The 16,305-nt window shown below is 41.8% G+C and overlaps 1 protein-coding gene across 2 annotated transcripts; it reads left to right on the top strand.

Annotated features, from left to right (window-relative positions):
• Nucleotides 1-1,868: 1,868 nt before the first annotated feature.
• Nucleotides 1,869-15,570, top strand: MED6 (mediator complex subunit 6). Of its 2 annotated transcripts, none has more exons than XM_071558213.1 (8): nucleotides 1,869-1,913; nucleotides 8,178-8,337; nucleotides 9,369-9,460; nucleotides 11,630-11,712; nucleotides 12,428-12,536; nucleotides 13,617-13,732; nucleotides 14,484-14,511; nucleotides 15,064-15,570. In XM_071558213.1, the coding sequence occupies exons 1-8, from the start codon at nucleotides 1,892-1,894 to the stop codon at nucleotides 15,192-15,194; spliced, it is 741 nt and encodes a 246-aa protein (XP_071414314.1). In that variant the 5' UTR covers nucleotides 1,869-1,891; the 3' UTR covers nucleotides 15,195-15,570. The 2 variants fall into 2 exon arrangements, with proteins under 2 accessions (XP_071414314.1, XP_071414313.1); XM_071558212.1 differs by lacking the exon at nucleotides 1,869-1,913 and adding an exon at nucleotides 2,050-2,293.
• The last annotated feature ends 735 nt before the right edge of the window (nucleotides 15,571-16,305 follow it).

Below are 16,305 nucleotides of genomic sequence, written 5' to 3'. Positions count from 1 at the left end.
CTAGAGAGATGTGTTTGGCAAAGGTAGAAATTGCTGCCAAGTAGCAGCTACCTAATGAATGGAGTTCTGGAGTATACACACATGGGAATTACTCCATGGCAAAGTATATGTTACACGGAATATTATCTCAGTAACAGAAATGAACACTCGGGTATCATAAAATTGAAAAATTAATGTTAGATTCAATTTCTAACGTATTTGTGCCAATAAAGACTACCAACTGTCATGTTTTTATAGCTTTCTTCTGAATTCAGTGTTACAGTTGCAAAGTGCTATTCTGTTCAGTAGTCTGTTTTTTTCCACTCTTCAATCTTTTTTTACTTATATTTTGCACAGTAAGAAGACCTTTTTTGAAGAGGAGATCAATTTATTCAGAATACTTACCACCCCAGCCTCATAATTTTGCAGACAATTATTAAATTTATTTTTATGAATCACTCTGAGCTGAGGCCTGTTATCACCCCCTTTTAAAGATGCCAGCTTGAGGCACTGAGATTACAAAAATCTTATTTGGGGTTATTAAACTGTGAGAGATTTCAGAGAACTCAACTTCTCAGTGTGCAAAGAATTATAGAACACACGAAGCATGACCACCTATACTGTATTTGCATCAAGGGCTCAGCACATCTATACATCAGATGTTAGGCTGAAAAAAACCTTCATTAATGTAATGTATGACTACATCACTGGCAAGTCTAGAGTCCAGTTGTCCAAAGCAGCATTATTCTGCCTCATCTTCTCACTTTCTGTAACCTTCTCTTGGTACCTTCTCATCTTTCAACACCTGAAACACATAAAGCAAGTGTTCTGCAGGCAGCTCTCCCTCCCAGAAAACAAGCCTAGAATATTCACAAGCCAGATAATGACTTTGACATATTAAATGAGACAGGAAACTAGAGGGGTTGGGGGGAAGAGTGTGTGATTTTGCAGTTCCAGTCTGTCTCCTAATGCATTGGTGTGAGAGGACTGAACAAAGAGTAAATAAACAGCATCAGCTCTTGTTCGGTCTAACTTTTGAATTGCTTTGGTACTTTATTCACACAGGTCTCTAATGGAAGACGAAGAAATTCCATGAGCAATTACCAAGCTGGTAACGCCCCGACTCACTCGGGTCCCGCTGCTGCCAGAAAGGGAAGTGCTGATCCCGCAAGGGCTTGGCAGGATTAGCGCCTGGAACCACGCTAGGGGGACGCAGGGGTGTTGGACACTGGACAGCAGATTGGTAGATTGTAGTTGTCAATCTAAACAAAACCCTCGCTAATCTTTAGTGTATGTATATTCTTCCACCCGCTGAGTGTTGTTCTTTACCCTGTAAATAAATGACCGGTGTCACTTTAGAGCCGAAATGCCAAGGACCAAACCTCAGGACAGGAACCATGCAGTGTTCCTGACAATGTGATCTCAAACATCCCGTATTATTCCCACATGGCAGAACCAGAGATGCTCCGCCAGCTCAACCAGGACGAGGGTGCAGCTGAGCAGCACCTGCAGTCCTATCCTTCACTTTGCAACTGACCGGCAACTACCACAAGGTCAACATCAGGAGAAAACGACCGCAAAACACTTGTAACTCCGTTTTTGAACAAACAGCCCGGAATTAACATTCCGATTTTCGGCACTGGTGCCGCCGCTCTGGTTATGCATCACTCATGGGTGAAGCGCAGGTCACTTTGGCTTGCGCTGGGACGCTGGGGCAGCACGACCCTTCGCTTCACGCGGGTGCTGCCCTGGCCAGCGAGGAACCTCCTCCGATCCGATCCGACCCGATCCGATCCGATCTCATCTCACCCTACCCCGTCCCGTCCCATCCCATCCCGTCCCCCCGGTGCCACCTCCCCGCTCCAGACCCGCTTCCTGCGGGTGCCCCGCCCAGGAAGAGCGCGGCGCGGCCATGGCAGCTGTGGATATCAGAGGTAGGCCCGGCCGATCGTGGCCGCTCGGGGCTCGCTCCCCACGGCTCCGGGGGCGCTGCCCGCCGCCCTGGGCCGCGCTCCGCCCGTGGGCGAGGAGCGCCCTCCGTGGGGCAGAGCAGGCCCTCCGCGGGGCAGAGCCGTCCCTCCTCTCCGTGGGGCAGAGCGCAGCGGGGCGACCTGAGGCGGGGGTCGGTGTGATGATGTGACAGTCCTTGGAAACTGTGCACAAGTGGCGTTGCCAGTGCGTCCGCCTGTCCGTGTAATGGGATGGAACCGCTGGGATGAAAAGCTGTCCAGAAAAACAGCCCTCTTGGCTATGCGGCAGGCTGGAAGGGTGTGCCCCAGGCCTGGGGAAAACAAGCCTCCCTCTGCCCTTTCAGGTGTGTTGAGAAGGTCCTGGGGTGAGAGGGTGACATAATGGAATAGCCAACAAAAGAGAATTTCAGCTCTGAAGTGTGGAGGAAAGTGGGAATCATTGGCGCCTGTATGGGACTTGCATGAGACCAGAGCAGTGAGGGAGGCTGGTACTCTTAAAAGCACTTCAGGTGGGTGTTGTGAGGCAGGCCAGGTGTTACAGAGACCGGAAGCAAGCTGAAGTAACAGGTCAAGAAACATGTGCATGAGATTTCAGAGATAAAAAGAAATGATGTTTTGAAGAAGGGGTGGTATTTGAATAAAGCATTAAAGAATGTTTACATTTTAAACAAAATGTAAATTAAATTAGTGTGAAGAATTTGAACTTTGAGAGAGGACTCAGGGATTGAGAGGGCCCAAGAAAGGGAATTGCTTTTCTCTGTAAGGGTGTCTGAGTGGAATCACATCAGCAGCCAGTGTGGTGGAGTCTCAGAGTGATCAAGAGCAGATATTTGTGGAAAGCTTGTGAAGAGTCAATTTGGATAATGCCACAGAGGTTCTCTCCTTTTTTCTTCAAATTCTTAATGATATGTGTAGTCCTGTGTGTTTTTCTGACTGTCTTGTTTGAGATTACAGAAAGGAACTATATGGACAATTAATGGGTGAGTGCTGTGTTATTAGCTGGTGTGAGGACCTTCTGTCTTAATCCAGATCATTTAAGCTCCATCAGAGTCTTTTATCTGATATGGTTCAATATATTAAGTAGACTTTGAGGCATACTTCTGGTTTTATGGTGTCTGCTGTGGGTTAACCCTGGCTGAATGACAAGTGCCCACCAAAGCCACTCTGTCACCCTTCTCCTCAACAGGACAGGGCAGAGGGATTATAATGAGAGGCTTGTAGGTCAAGATACAGGACAGGGAAAGATCCCTCACCAGTTACTCTCATGGGAAAAACAGACTCAGCTTGGGAAAATGAATTGAGTTTATTACCTATCAAATCAGAAGAGGGTAACAAGAAATAAAACCAAATCTCCCCTCTACCCCTCCCTTCTTTCTGGACTTTACTTCCAAACTCTCTACCTCCTCTCCCCCGAGCAGCAAAGGGGGACAGGGAATGGGGTTGTGATCAGTTCACACATGTGTCGCTGCCACTCCGTCCTCCTCGGTAGGGGGATCCCTCACATTCTGCCCCTGCTCCAGTGTGTGGTCCCTCCCACAGGAGAATGCCCTCCATGAACTTCTCCAATGTTGTCCCAAAATGGGTTCTTTCACCCAGTGTGCAAGAAGCCCATCCACACACAGAGCCGAGGTATAGATTGATTGCTCATAAGTCCTGTACCAGCCTATACTCCTGAGAATGAGGTTTCTTTACTGGTTAAATTCAGAGTGGCACTCTGTAAGTAGCATTCAGTACTGCATCTGGGATGGCATTTTCGCGTTCCTCTGAAGTCTTGTTCGTGGTAAACAGATTTGAGCTTTCCATGGCTTTTCCTGTGCAATGTACAGCTGTACAGTTCTCAAAAACAGTTATTTGAGCATTTAGCTCAACAACAGTAGAAGGGAACATTCTGGTGTGAGTCAGTTTAGTCCAACTGAACATTCTGTGCATATCAAGAATGGTAGAAAAGCTCTTTTTGCCATTGCACCAACAATCAATATTGTAACTTTACTTAGCAGACCCTTGCAGCTACTTATTACTGAATGTGTGGCTCTGCTGTCGATCAGAAATATATTATTTCATTCTCTGATTGTACTGGAACCAGGAAATATGCTGGAAATGTCCTGATATTTTCCCTTGGTCCCCTTCATCGTCAGAAGTTGTCTAGCATCATAATGTTTGCATCTTCTAATTGACCCTTCCTGCCTACAAAGACTACATTGCTTCAGGCCGAAAGAGGGAGCCCTTTCAGAGCCTAAGCTGCCTGCCTGTTGCTCTCCTTTCATCTTCTTTAATACCAGTCTGTTGTCTTTCACAGCAAAAAGGTATTCGGTATAGCCAGCCTGCATAACTCCCCAGTTAGGGTTATCTATCAGCAGGGTAGTTTCCAAAAGCTGATACATTCCAGGAAAACAAATCTAAGTCTAGCCACTGGTTATATATTTGAAAAATGAATGGAGCTGAGATAAGGGTGAAGCTGATAATGATATTCCCTGAATTCAGGATGAAAGGTTAGAAATTAAGGTAGGATGCTGGATGATCAATGGGTCTACTTATAAAAAGGCATCCCAGATTTCTGTGCATAATACAGCAAAACCAGCATTAAAAAATCTGAAATTTTGCACCTCTGAAAATGGATATGTTGGTATAATTTTACCTTAGCTAACACATGTTTGCTTCTATGGTATGCCTTTGGGCCCACCATAATGTGGGAGTATCATTTAAATTTAAAATAGATGTTGCTGACACTAAAACAACTGTGTTTTCACCAATCATGGAGAATGAGAAAAGTTTTATCTCCATGAGTTTTTGAAATTGAACCATGTGTCATCTAAAATACAGGTCAGCAATGAATTGCTTAATCCAGCTGGGTCTCTTAAACTAGTGGAATTAATAATGCAGATTAGCATTCTGCACTTGAACCAACCTGCTCACAGTTTTAAGTACTACTTATGCAGTATGGGTAGCCTGGTTACACTAAGTGCTCCCTCGGTTTTCCAAAATGACCAAGACCTTTGCAGCCCCCAGAGCTGGGTCATGGACATCACCCCCTGAGGGACTGAAGCAACAGCCAGTTGTCACAGAGAGCATGACCTCTGACCTGTGCTGTCCTCTGGGCCTGATTTGGGAGTGAGGTGTACAGGACCTGCAAGTTCTGCAAGACCTGGCAACCCATGGAGCTGCTTGGCATGGCTTGTATTGCCCTCTGGAGAAATGTGAACCAAGTGCTCCAGCTGGGTCCTCCACAGGGTCACAAGTCCTGCCAGCAAACCTGCTCCGTCCTGGGCTCCTCTCTCCAGGGGCCACAGGTCCTGCCAGGAGCTGCTTCAGTCCTGGTTTCCCAGTGGGGTTGCAGCCTCCTTTAGGCATCCACCTGCTCTGGTGTGGGATCCTCCAGGGGCTGCAAGTGGATCTCTGCTGCACTGTGGATCTGCATGGGCTGCATGGGGACAGCTGCCTCACCATGGTCTGCACCACAGACTGCAGGAGAATCTCTACTCTGGTGCCTGGAGCACCTCCTGCTCCTCCTTCTTCACTGACTCCAGAGTTGTTTCTCTCTGTGCTCTCCAGATGAAATTGCTGTTGTGCAGCTTTTTCCCCTTTTCTTAAAATACATTATTGCAGAGGTGCAACCAGCATTGCTGACTGGCTCGGCCTTGGCCTGTGGCAGGCCTGCCTTTGAGCCAGCTGGCATTGGTTCTGTGGGACATGGGGGAAGCTTCTGGCGGCTTCTCACAGAAGCCACCCCTGTAGCACCCCCGCTATCAAAACCTGGTCACGCAAATCCAATACCCTATCAGGCTATTTTGCTGTTCTCTTGGTTTGTCAAAGCCTCGTGCTGTGCTATCCAGCCAACAAGGCCAAGTACAACCTACCCCCTGTGTGAATTTCTCTTCTTTTTTGCTATGGTTTGCTGGTTTGTCTCCCAAATTGTCTTGAAATTCGTGACAGGTTGGCAGTATTGTCACAAGCACTTTACTTTTGCATCTGTGATGCAAATTTCACAAGAAATGCTTTGAACAAGATGTCCTATTTTTGAAAGGAACAGGGAAGCAGGAACACCATCCTTTCTTTCTCACACCCAAAATAAACAGTACTCCTTTCGATATAACAGGCATGTCAGGTTCATGGTTGGTTTTATTCTTCCTCCCCTTTCCAAGAATAGTTTAGGAAAACAATCTTGCTAGTTATAGAGGCGATTATAAATACTGGCACTAAACATCTATGGATAATTGAGCCTTAGAGCTCAATTCCATTTTACGATTCATTTATCAGTCCATACACAGCATTATAGCTATATATGTATATAAAAATCTCACCTGACATTCCCCTGAGAAATACAGTTACTGTGAATCATACAAACAAGAAAAGTTTGTATTTGAAATATAATGTGAGAATTTATTATGACAAGAATGCAAGTACTTAAGCGGGTTTTTTTGAAATGAAAGCTTTTTTGGTTTTAAAAGGCATTTGGAATAATCAGCACTACCACAACTTAAGTGCTTAGTAATGGATCTTAGTGCTGTGTTTCTGAGATTTCCTTTTTTATAGTGAGGAGGGAGCATATATGAAGTAACATGAATGCCTCTAGACTTCTCCCTGCCCCCCCCCCCCCAAAAAAAAGAGTAATTAGGCTGGTAATTCGGAGATTAAAGAGGAAAAATGGTTTATATGTAGCTATTTATGCTGCATTTTTCCTGGTTTGCTAAGCAGGTAGTGTTAATTAACTGTTCCTCAGAGAAGCTGCTAATAGTGTATGAATTGACATTTTTGGAACTGATCCAGTCATCCTTGAGTGTGCTGAATTGTCACAGAATTGCACAGAAGTAAAAAGATAAGTGGGAGTTCTCTGCATGTATATAATGTGTGAACTTTAGGGAGTGGTTCCTGTGAGGAGGGAATTTCTGTTCTTCAGTCAGTCTTTGATGACTTCTCATCACTTACATTGTTTTAAATATAATCAGTGCATGTCTTTCTGCTTTCTTGTGTCTTGGAAATTCTGTTTGCTGCTTCTGCGATTTAAAATGGTTGAATCTGAGTGTGTTTTTCAAGGTGTCTCATGGATTTCCACTGTTAGCAGATTTGTTGGCTCTGGAACTGATTGTTGACACTGATTTCTTTGGTCTGCTTGAGGAATATTGTTTTGCTGCGTGTGGTAGTAAAATCCAGGGACTGTAATGCAAATTTCCCTATATCTGTAGGAATTTAACTGGCATATAATGACTTGTGGCTTATTGAATATGTTTCATTTTAAAAGCTTGGAGTTTTTATATAATTGTTAATGTTCTGTAATTTGATTTCTGTAATATCCACTGAGCTATGGAATAATAATTTTCTGCAGGCAATATGGCAGATTAATTACATAACCAGGAATAGCATCTCTTGTTCAAGACGACTGGACAACATCTGCCCAAAGACAACATCTTTTATCTGCTGTTGTTTTTTGGGGTTGGTTTTCTTTTTATGTGTAATAAAAATCTTTGAAACATCATGGTCATACATGTTTTAGTAACAAAACATATTAGACCTGTTTCTAATAACACTATTTTGTTTCACTCAGTAGTTTAAACATTGGCTTTATCAATAGAAAACTCTTGGTTTAATCTGTACTGTTTACCTGTTTTTCAGTATCACAGCTTACACCTTGTAAACGACTTTTGTAAGAAATAAATTGTTCTAAACATGACCAGTTTCAGATTTAGTGTGCACTGCATCACTTCGTCTTCACCCCCTCCTCCTTAACTGATTCTACCTTAGTTTAGTAAATTCAACTAGGTTAGCAGAGACCTAGTATTCAAAAGGAACCCTGCTTTTATTGGCTTTCTACTCAGCTAATGCTGTGTTCAGAAAGTAACCTTGTGTGTAACACTGGTGAGTGGATGTAGTGTGATAGTACTGCATACAGAGCCAATTAACTCCCAGCCGCAGCACGGGGCACACACATGTGCACACACACCCTGCTCGCATTCTTGAGATACAAAGTTACCAACAGCTAATGGTCAAGGAAAGAAAAATGCACTCATAAAAAGAGACTGTTTCTTTTGTGTATTTCCAAGAGAACTGCTGGAGGTTAAAGGTTATCAATTATTATTTGTATGCTGTGAGACACTTTGAATTATAACTGGCTTCTGTGAGGCTGTTTTCCATCTCCTTTCTCTGCTATAATCATTAACTGGTGGCAATTTACTCTTGGATGTATTTGTAGTGTTTCTGACTGCTTTGGTACTCAGTGTAGATTTATCTTCCCAGATAACCTCTTAGGAATTTCCTGGGTTGACAGCTCATGGATTCCAATATTAAACAATGGGAGCGTGTTGGACTATTTCTCAGAGCGAAGTAACCCATTCTATGACCGAACGTGTAACAATGAAGTTGTCAAAATGCAGCGGATGACCTTGGACCATTTGAAGTAAGTTGTAATTTGCAGCTGCTTCCTGTGCAGTGTCTCTTGTCCCTCCATCCACAGGTTTGATGGTTGAGTGGAAGGATGCTGGAAACCTTCTGTTCTTCTGTTCGGTGCTTTTCAGTCCCACCACTAGCCAGGAAACCCAGCTTTTTTTATATTTAGATTTCTTCTACTTGGTTTTGTGCTATTTCAAGGAGGTGTTAAGCGTGAAAAATTCTGTGTATCTTTTGAGGTTCCAGTAAATCACCTTTTAGATATTTCTTTGAGATAGAAGAGCTGTCTTCTCTCATCCTCCCAGCTGGACAAAACCTGAGTAATGGCAATGGAGTTTAAATGTTCCTCTGTGGAGAATAGGGTTTATGTTAGGGAATACTTTGAGTTCATAACTAGTTTGTGTTTCCATATCCTGCTGACTTTATGCCATAATCTGTACATAATTCCTCAGAAGAGCTGGCTTTTTAGTATGGATAATAGGAGTAGCAAGTGTTGTAAATAAACTGATTGCATATGGTTGTGTAATGAGATTGCAGCATGTGGAAGTTAACTTTCTTTGCAGTTCTCCATCTGTTAACGCTGAGCACAAGTGAGTTGTTTGAGAACTATTTAAAGACTCCACGGTATGATAGAGAGTGTGCAAGCAGAGCTACAAGTTCATTGAAAAAGTCCCTTGTGCTCAGTTGTGCTTGAGGAGAGGCTTTTACACCAGCCATGCAGTTGGTTCCATCATACAGTGATTCTTTGTTGCTGTGTTTAAATGACTTTTCGGTGATGGTAGATTGTTATCTTTCGTGCCATTTCTTTGTTGCTAATATGTTCTGCCTTGATATTGTGTCAGATTGTTGTAACTCCCTTTGTGTATGCACCCAGGGTTTGATAGCTAACTCAGGAAATCTTATGCCTTTATTTACTGCACGTTATATAGAAGAGCTTTCAAATCATCAGACCTTCCTCACTTTACTGCTGGACTGATTGGCTGCTCTTCACGTCCTATAGATTTTACTTAGAGGAAGATACTTACTCTGCTTCTTTTTCAGCCAGATGGTTGGAGTGGAGTACATCCTTCTTCATGCTCAAGAGCCCATTCTCTTCATTATCCGAAAGCAGCAAAGGCAATCTCCAACACAAGGTACAGTCACTCAGTTCTTGCACTGTTGAGAAGTCCAATGAGTTTATCAATTCTTGATTTGTGTCTAAGCACTTCTGTTTCCATTCTTCTGTCGTTATCGCAAATGTACCCGGAAGGGTGTGGGGCTTTGTGGTGGGGGGGAGGTCCTTCTCCAGCACGATTTGCGGTGTGCCAGCAGTAGGGACTGCCACCTGGTGGTGAAAGGAGAAGAGGAATGAGAAAGTGCTGCTCTGTGGTACATTTTGCTACGGGAAATTGGTGATAGCATCCATTCCATGTCGCATTTCTCTGTTAGGCTATGCAGACATGTTGATTTCTTATCGGGATGGAGTCTTACGACAACAGCACCACTCTGTCTTACAGTCTCACTGATGATCTAAGTTTTAAATAAATTACCTTAGCTTTTTTTCCCCCATCTGCATGCAACTGACATAATTATTCCTTTTTAACCTTGAATTTGTTTGTGTGTGATTAATCAAAAAATAGTCACAATTCAATAATTGGACTGTCTTCTCTGTTTACTGGATGTTTATATAAAATAATATAGGTTATCTCAGGGTAAGCTTTACAGAAAAGAAAGGCAGGGTTAGTGCTAGTTATTTCTTAACTTCTTTCGTTAGGGATTTAGGCTCTGCATGTGCATTTTGGTCTTTACAGGATTTGCCTTGTCTTGCAGTCCTTCTTATTTTCTTATATCACGTAATGGCCTCTATGTTGCAGTTCTGTATTGAAAAAGTACACATATGATTGATTCTTTAGTAGATTTTTGGAGTTATTTCCTTATTAAAAGTTTTGAATCTAGCTCCCAAAAGGTGAGTGTGGAAATACCATGCAGCCCTTAATTTCTGGGTGTGACACTTTTTAGATCAAGAGTGGAGTTGAAACTTCTATAGTATGCATGTTCAGACTTGTGCTGAAAGGCAAATGTGTGTTTGGTAGAATTTAACTGGGACTTGTTTGGTAACATTTTTTCTCCCTGTGCCTGTGGTTTGTGCTGGGTACCTTGACTGAGTCACATAGTTCCCCAGCTCAGATGTTACCCATGTGTTCCACTTTACAATGGTACAAATATTAGTGTATTTAAGATGTGGGAACAGGGATGGAAAACTAAAATTTAATGAGTTCACTGCTGGTGTAGAGTACTGAAATAGAACTGGTGCAGGCCTATCTTATGACTTCTGTGTGTTTTTAAAAAACATGTATTTATATTTTAAATTCTTTAAGACAAGTTTTTCCCTGTTTGATGTGATTTTAGAAAAATATTTGGATCCAATGGTGAGGGAGAGTTACCTGCCTAAGAAAGTAGGCTGTTCTGGTACAGAGCTCTGAGACAGTGAAGCTGCTTTTCCGTATCTTGCTTCCCTTGTAAGGAAGTGCTGAAAATCTTTTTTCTTTTGAGGATAAATGGGTACTGGCTGTACTATGCATCCAGCTGTCTTGGACTGTTAATTTAGGGGGGTGTCTAAGCTTCAGAGAATGTAAGTACTGGATGAATTGTTAATACAGATGGAGGAACTGGAACAAAGGTGTGCAAAGGTAAAGTCCTTAGGAATGCAGAGCTGATAGCATTGTGATTGTTGCTCAATTGAAGAATGTTTGGCACAGTATTATGGAGGCAATTGCACGTTCTGCTGCACTGAAGCTCTAATGAACCTTCAGTACAGGTTACAAATCTGATTTAGCAAATGCCTTTTCAAGGTAGTCTTTTTTTGGCAAAGTGTTATTAATTTAGAAAGGCATGCTCTGTGTGTGCTTAACTCCGTTGGGTCTGGGAAGTTTATCTGAGAGGACTGTGCAAGTTGGAGAAAGCTGAGACCAGAAGAATGAGATCTTACATTGTTGTGTTTCTACTGGTAGCCAAGGCAAGTGAAATTACTTCCAGTGCAGTTCACTTGACTCCACTAGTGTAGCTCTGAAAACCCCAGCTCTTGTGAGGCCAATTATCTGTTTGCAGCAGGATGACACTTAATGCTCATGCTCTTCTCTTTGGGGTTTTTTTCTCCTTATCAGTGTGTGGCTAAGGTGCAAATAAAGCACCTTGAAGGAAAAGGTTAATAGAAAATTTTATGGTAAGATAAATATTGCAATTTCTACTGTTACTACTGAATACATAGTCTTTAGCCAGAGCTTTAAATTGACCCTGCTTTTTTATCTTTTTTCCCCCCACAGTTATTCCATTGGCTGACTACTATATTATTGCAGGAGTGATTTATCAAGCACCTGACTTAGGGTCTGTCATTAACTCCAGAGTTGTAAGTGTTCTGTGCATTTAATGCATCCTGATTTGTATCTGATTGTACTTTTGCTTGTTCCCCAAGCTATTTAAATCTGTCCTTCACTGTTTTGAGGAAAGATTCTCTGTAGTAACAGTGCAATATGTTCAAACAAACCCCACTGGTTAATATTGGGTGCATCCCACATGGAAATGAAAGATGGTGTGATAGTGCAGTATTGCCCCAAAAGTGGGATACATTGTTTAAGGATGAAGGATCAGAATAACTGAAGCTACACAATTTCCAAAACAGCATGAGGTTTGAATAATCTAAGGAAAAATTACTTGACAAATACATGTGAAATAGTAACTAATACATATTCATTGAAGCTTGCTTTGGAATGTGAATGTTAACGTTAAACTAACGTAATGTTTATTTTTTAAATGAGGCTTAGGTTTTGAAGCTGATGTAGCAGTACTTCTTTTAAAATTGAATGCTTGGGTTTGCTTTGATTCCTTCTGTCCTTGTAAACTACTGCTTTTGCAAGTTTGTCACTTTAGAAAAGCACTTCAGAAAATGCCTTGTGAGAAACTGTTAAAGAAAGTTTATTTTTCGTCCAAAAGTAGATGTTCCAAATTCCCTTCCCAGAATAAAAATGAATATAAAATAATACTTTTAACATCCCCACTTTCCAAAATTTGTACTGCGTTTTGTCCTTAAATTCTGAACACTGCCTTATATTCTGTCCTGACAGCTCACTGCAGTGCATGGAATTCAGTCTGCTTTTGAGGAAGCTATGTCTTACTGTCGCTATCACCCATCCAAGGGCTACTGGTGGCATTTTAAAGATCAAGAAGAACGAGGTATGATGCCCAGTTGCTCCTGTGTATTTTGGAAGAGGAAAGGTGTGCTGGTTTAAAGGTAAACCAGCAGGGGAAATGAACTCACTACGAGAGAGATTAAAAGTCAGACCTAAAATTTAATAATAATATTACAATAAAAACACTGACACAAAAGGGAAATTTTTTCAACTCACAAAACCCCAGCAGTATAACCCAGTGTCCTGGGGCACAAACCCAAGGGGGTTTGTTTGCCCTTGTGCTGAGACCCCTGTGGCTCCCCCAAGTCCAGAGCAAAAGGAAATGAAAAACCTGTTGGTGCAGGCGAGGGCTGTGGTCTGGGGGAGAGTGGTAATCTCCTCCTGTCAAGGTCCTGCTGCTCCTCTGGATCCGACGAGAAATTACCAAAGTCTTCTTACCCACCACTTATGTACCCTCAGGGACCACCCAGTCCCTCCCCCTGGGCGGGGACTCACACAGTGGGTGATTAACTCTGGGAGCCAGGGGGTATTGAACTGTTGATGGCCCATTAGCAGCTCCGCCCCCTCAGGCTGAGTGTGAAGTGATAATGGCTCCCTGGGCAGCTGCTGCTAATGGCCCATTGTCCTTGGGGAATGAATAGAGGGGGTAGAATACACAGCTTTGATCATCCCCCACACAGTGTCAACTGGTCCCTCTTGCTCAACTAGGACAAAAGGTTATGTAAGGAAAAGCTTGAGGCAATGCACAGTGATGGTGTAGAGGTGAGGTGAAGACTGAAGGGTGAGTGAGAGCTTTCTACCAGGGGAAAGGAATCTTGTTCTTCTCTGCTGGTGGGGATGAACATCAAGGAATAGGTGTGAGATAAAAATGGTGAGCTGTGTTTCAACAAAATGGGCAACTCTTCAGCCCACTGGAGACAAAAGTGCATTTTCAGAAGCCAAACTAGTTTGTCAAGTGGTAAAAATTCTCTCTAACTGATCTTCCACAAAAAAAATAACTGATGTCAGTGAGAAAATACAAGTGAAGTTTATAGAGATGAGAGAAATACCAGTGTGTCATACAACAAAGAAATGCTAAAAGAATTTTTAATACATCTTTCTCTAACATTTCTGTGACTTGCAGAGAAAGCTAAACCAAAAGCCAAGAAGAAAGAAGAACCAAGTTCTATTTTCCAAAGGCAACGAGTAGATGCTTTGCTTTTAGACCTAAGACAAAAGTTTCCACCCAGATTTGTTCAGGTATGACACTTATAAGCCGCAATATAACTTAGAAATTAAAAGACAGTCATAAGTACTTGAATAGCTGAAACCGAATGGGAATTTTGTATATTTCTGCAATGGTAACATGGATTAGATAATAAATTTGAAATGGAAGGGTCTGATTGGAGTGAAGCATTTGCCTTTGTAATTGCAGGAGTCATTAAGACCTTGGCAAAACTATCAGAGCGAATTTTATTATACAAATTCCTTATTTAATCTCAGAGAGTCTCAGCTATCAGATTTTGCTGCTGCTTCCCTTTTCCTGCTTTGTGAGCTCAATCAAGCCACCACAAGATTTTGTTTTAGTTACTCCATTGTTCTGGAGACTCATTAATTAGCATGGAATTCTTGGCATTCTGTGAAGTTGTTGTGATTACCTCTGATTGGTTTTGGTGTAGCCATTTGTTCCACCGTGTGGTCTCCTGGGGAGCAAAGGAAATTATGTTTACAGCATCTCACAAAATCATTTGCTCCTCAGATGTGGAAAGGACTGGCTAACTACATATTTTTTGCTTTAGTGTTTTTCAGTTGTAAGAGTTAAAACTTGATGTTATAAAATGTTAATTGAATTTTGTTTAATATGTGTATTTAGTGATCCATTCTACCCTCCATTCTTATGTATAAGAATACATTGCCTGGATTTTATTCCTAAATGAATAGTTGGAAGGGTTAAGAATTATGACTTTGGTTCCACTGATGTGTTATTTTATTTTTTCTTCTTCCCCCACAGCAAAAACCCGGAGAAAAGCCTGTCCCAGGTAAAACTCTAATAGTCTCAAAAGACATAAAAAATAAGCTCTATAGGGCAGTATCTTCCAGTTGCCATGTAAGGTCCTTGCTGCTGCTACTGAGGTGGTTTGGAATTGTGGCATTGCCTAGTTGTGCAAAATACTGGATAAGAGCTCTCTGTGAGAGCCAGAGTGAAAATGCTCTCACTGTAAATCTGGATTGCCAGAAGGTCCAAATGCGGGAAATGGTCTTTGAAAGTAGAAGGGTGAAAAGGTGAATGAGGGAACAGTTTAGTCCATCCAGCACATTAGTGATTGTGCACTGTACTACAAGCTCTGGAAAGCCTCTGAAGACTTTGACTTGATCTTAAGCAACCTCAAAGCAGGAAAGGCATGTACTATATCTCTTCAATCTATTCCACTTTTTAACCCATGTAAGTCTGAATTTACTCCCTGCTTATTCTTACACATTTGAAATCAGTTTTGTTCCTCTAGCATCAACAGTATTTTCTGCATACTCCGAACAATATTTTAGCAATAAAAATCAGAGGTTTAACTTTCTTTTTGCTGGTACATCTTTAGTGGATCAAATCAAGAAGGAACCAGAACCAGCCCCCGAAGCTGTCAAGCCAGAGGAAAAAGAGACTGTAAAGAATGCTCAGCAGAGTGCTGCTGCTAAAGGACCACCCGAGAAACGCATGAGACTCCAGTGAAGGGAGAAGTTGTTGCGGTTTTGGATTAGTCATTACCTGGAAAACAGGAGATTCTTGTTCCCCTTTCTGTATATTTAAGCTCTTCCACTGAGACTGACAATTCAGGAACTGAAGTCCCTGTAACAGCTTTTTCTGTAGAGACCCCTCATGCAGATGTCACTGTCAGGATGTGAGCTGCCTCAAAGAAGGTGTTTTCAGTCCTTGTCTGGTTTTCAGTCCAGGTTTTTACATGGACATATTTAGTAGCCTTTTGAAAACTTTACAAACTCTAGCATCCTTTGTGTCTAGGTTTCCTATGTGAAAAGAAAAAACTTTATAAATATATGTATATATAAAAATAGAAATTCTTGGCAAATAAAACTTCTGGCTGCTGGAATGCCTTTCTTAAATGCATACTTTGTTAGAAGCCAATATGCCTTATCATGTGGGCAGCATTTTTGCTTGACTATTGGAATAAACTGTGTTCTGTTTTGAGGAGGAAAGGTTCATCTAAAGGATTGAGGCTGCCTGCTATACATTGTTATGTCTTTAGTATCCTTGGGATAAAGATAAAAGATTTGATAACTGGAGTCTCAAATCCATGTAATTAGGTTTCAGACTGCTCTCAATCTCTATATGTTCTTGAGCACTCATTTTACCTAATGGCTAAACTGATACTTTATTATAAAAGTTAGTGAGAGAGGTTTAGAACATAAAACAGGGTAAGATTTCTTACTGTTGCACATTTAGTGAAGCTGTTTATATTTCTAATTTTTCACTGTAACTCAAATATATCACTTGCATCTCGTCCTCTGTGCTCCTAGCACTTCCTTAATCCTTGATTAGACATCAGCCTTTTAGACCTGAGGAGGCAGAGCAGTGAAAGAGAAACATCACTGACAGCTTTATGCTTACTGAAGCGTGTTTATTACACAAACTTTTTTTTCCCATTGAAGTAATGGAGCAATCCTTGAAATAGTGTGCTTTCTTTCCACAACTGTTACCTGCTTTCCTGCAGTAAACTGTAGTACACAAGAAGAAGGTTTGTACATAGCAACCAAAATGCAGACAGGATGAAAGACTAAGACACACATAGATAGCTCTGCTAAATTTATTTTCAGGTTACAAGACG

Source organism: Pithys albifrons, chromosome 6 (assembly GCF_047495875.1).
Source record: "Pithys albifrons albifrons isolate INPA30051 chromosome 6, PitAlb_v1, whole genome shotgun sequence".
NCBI classification, from domain to species: domain Eukaryota; kingdom Metazoa; phylum Chordata; class Aves; order Passeriformes; family Thamnophilidae; genus Pithys; species Pithys albifrons.
The sequence above is the reverse complement of the archived record's forward strand: the minus strand, read 5'-3'. Positions and strand labels throughout refer to the sequence as shown.

Coding starts and splice junctions, on each gene's coding strand:
- MED6 (XM_071558212.1), top strand. CDS start 2,176: ATGGGATGGAACCGCTGGGATGAAAAGCTGTCCAGAAAAACAGCCCTC. Junction 8,338..9,368: donor ATGACCTTGGACCATTTGAA/GTAAGTTGTAAT, acceptor CTTCTTTTTCAG/CCAGATGGTTGGAGTGGAGT. Junction 12,537..13,616: donor TAAAGATCAAGAAGAACGAG/GTATGATGCCCA, acceptor TGTGACTTGCAG/AGAAAGCTAAACCAAAAGCC.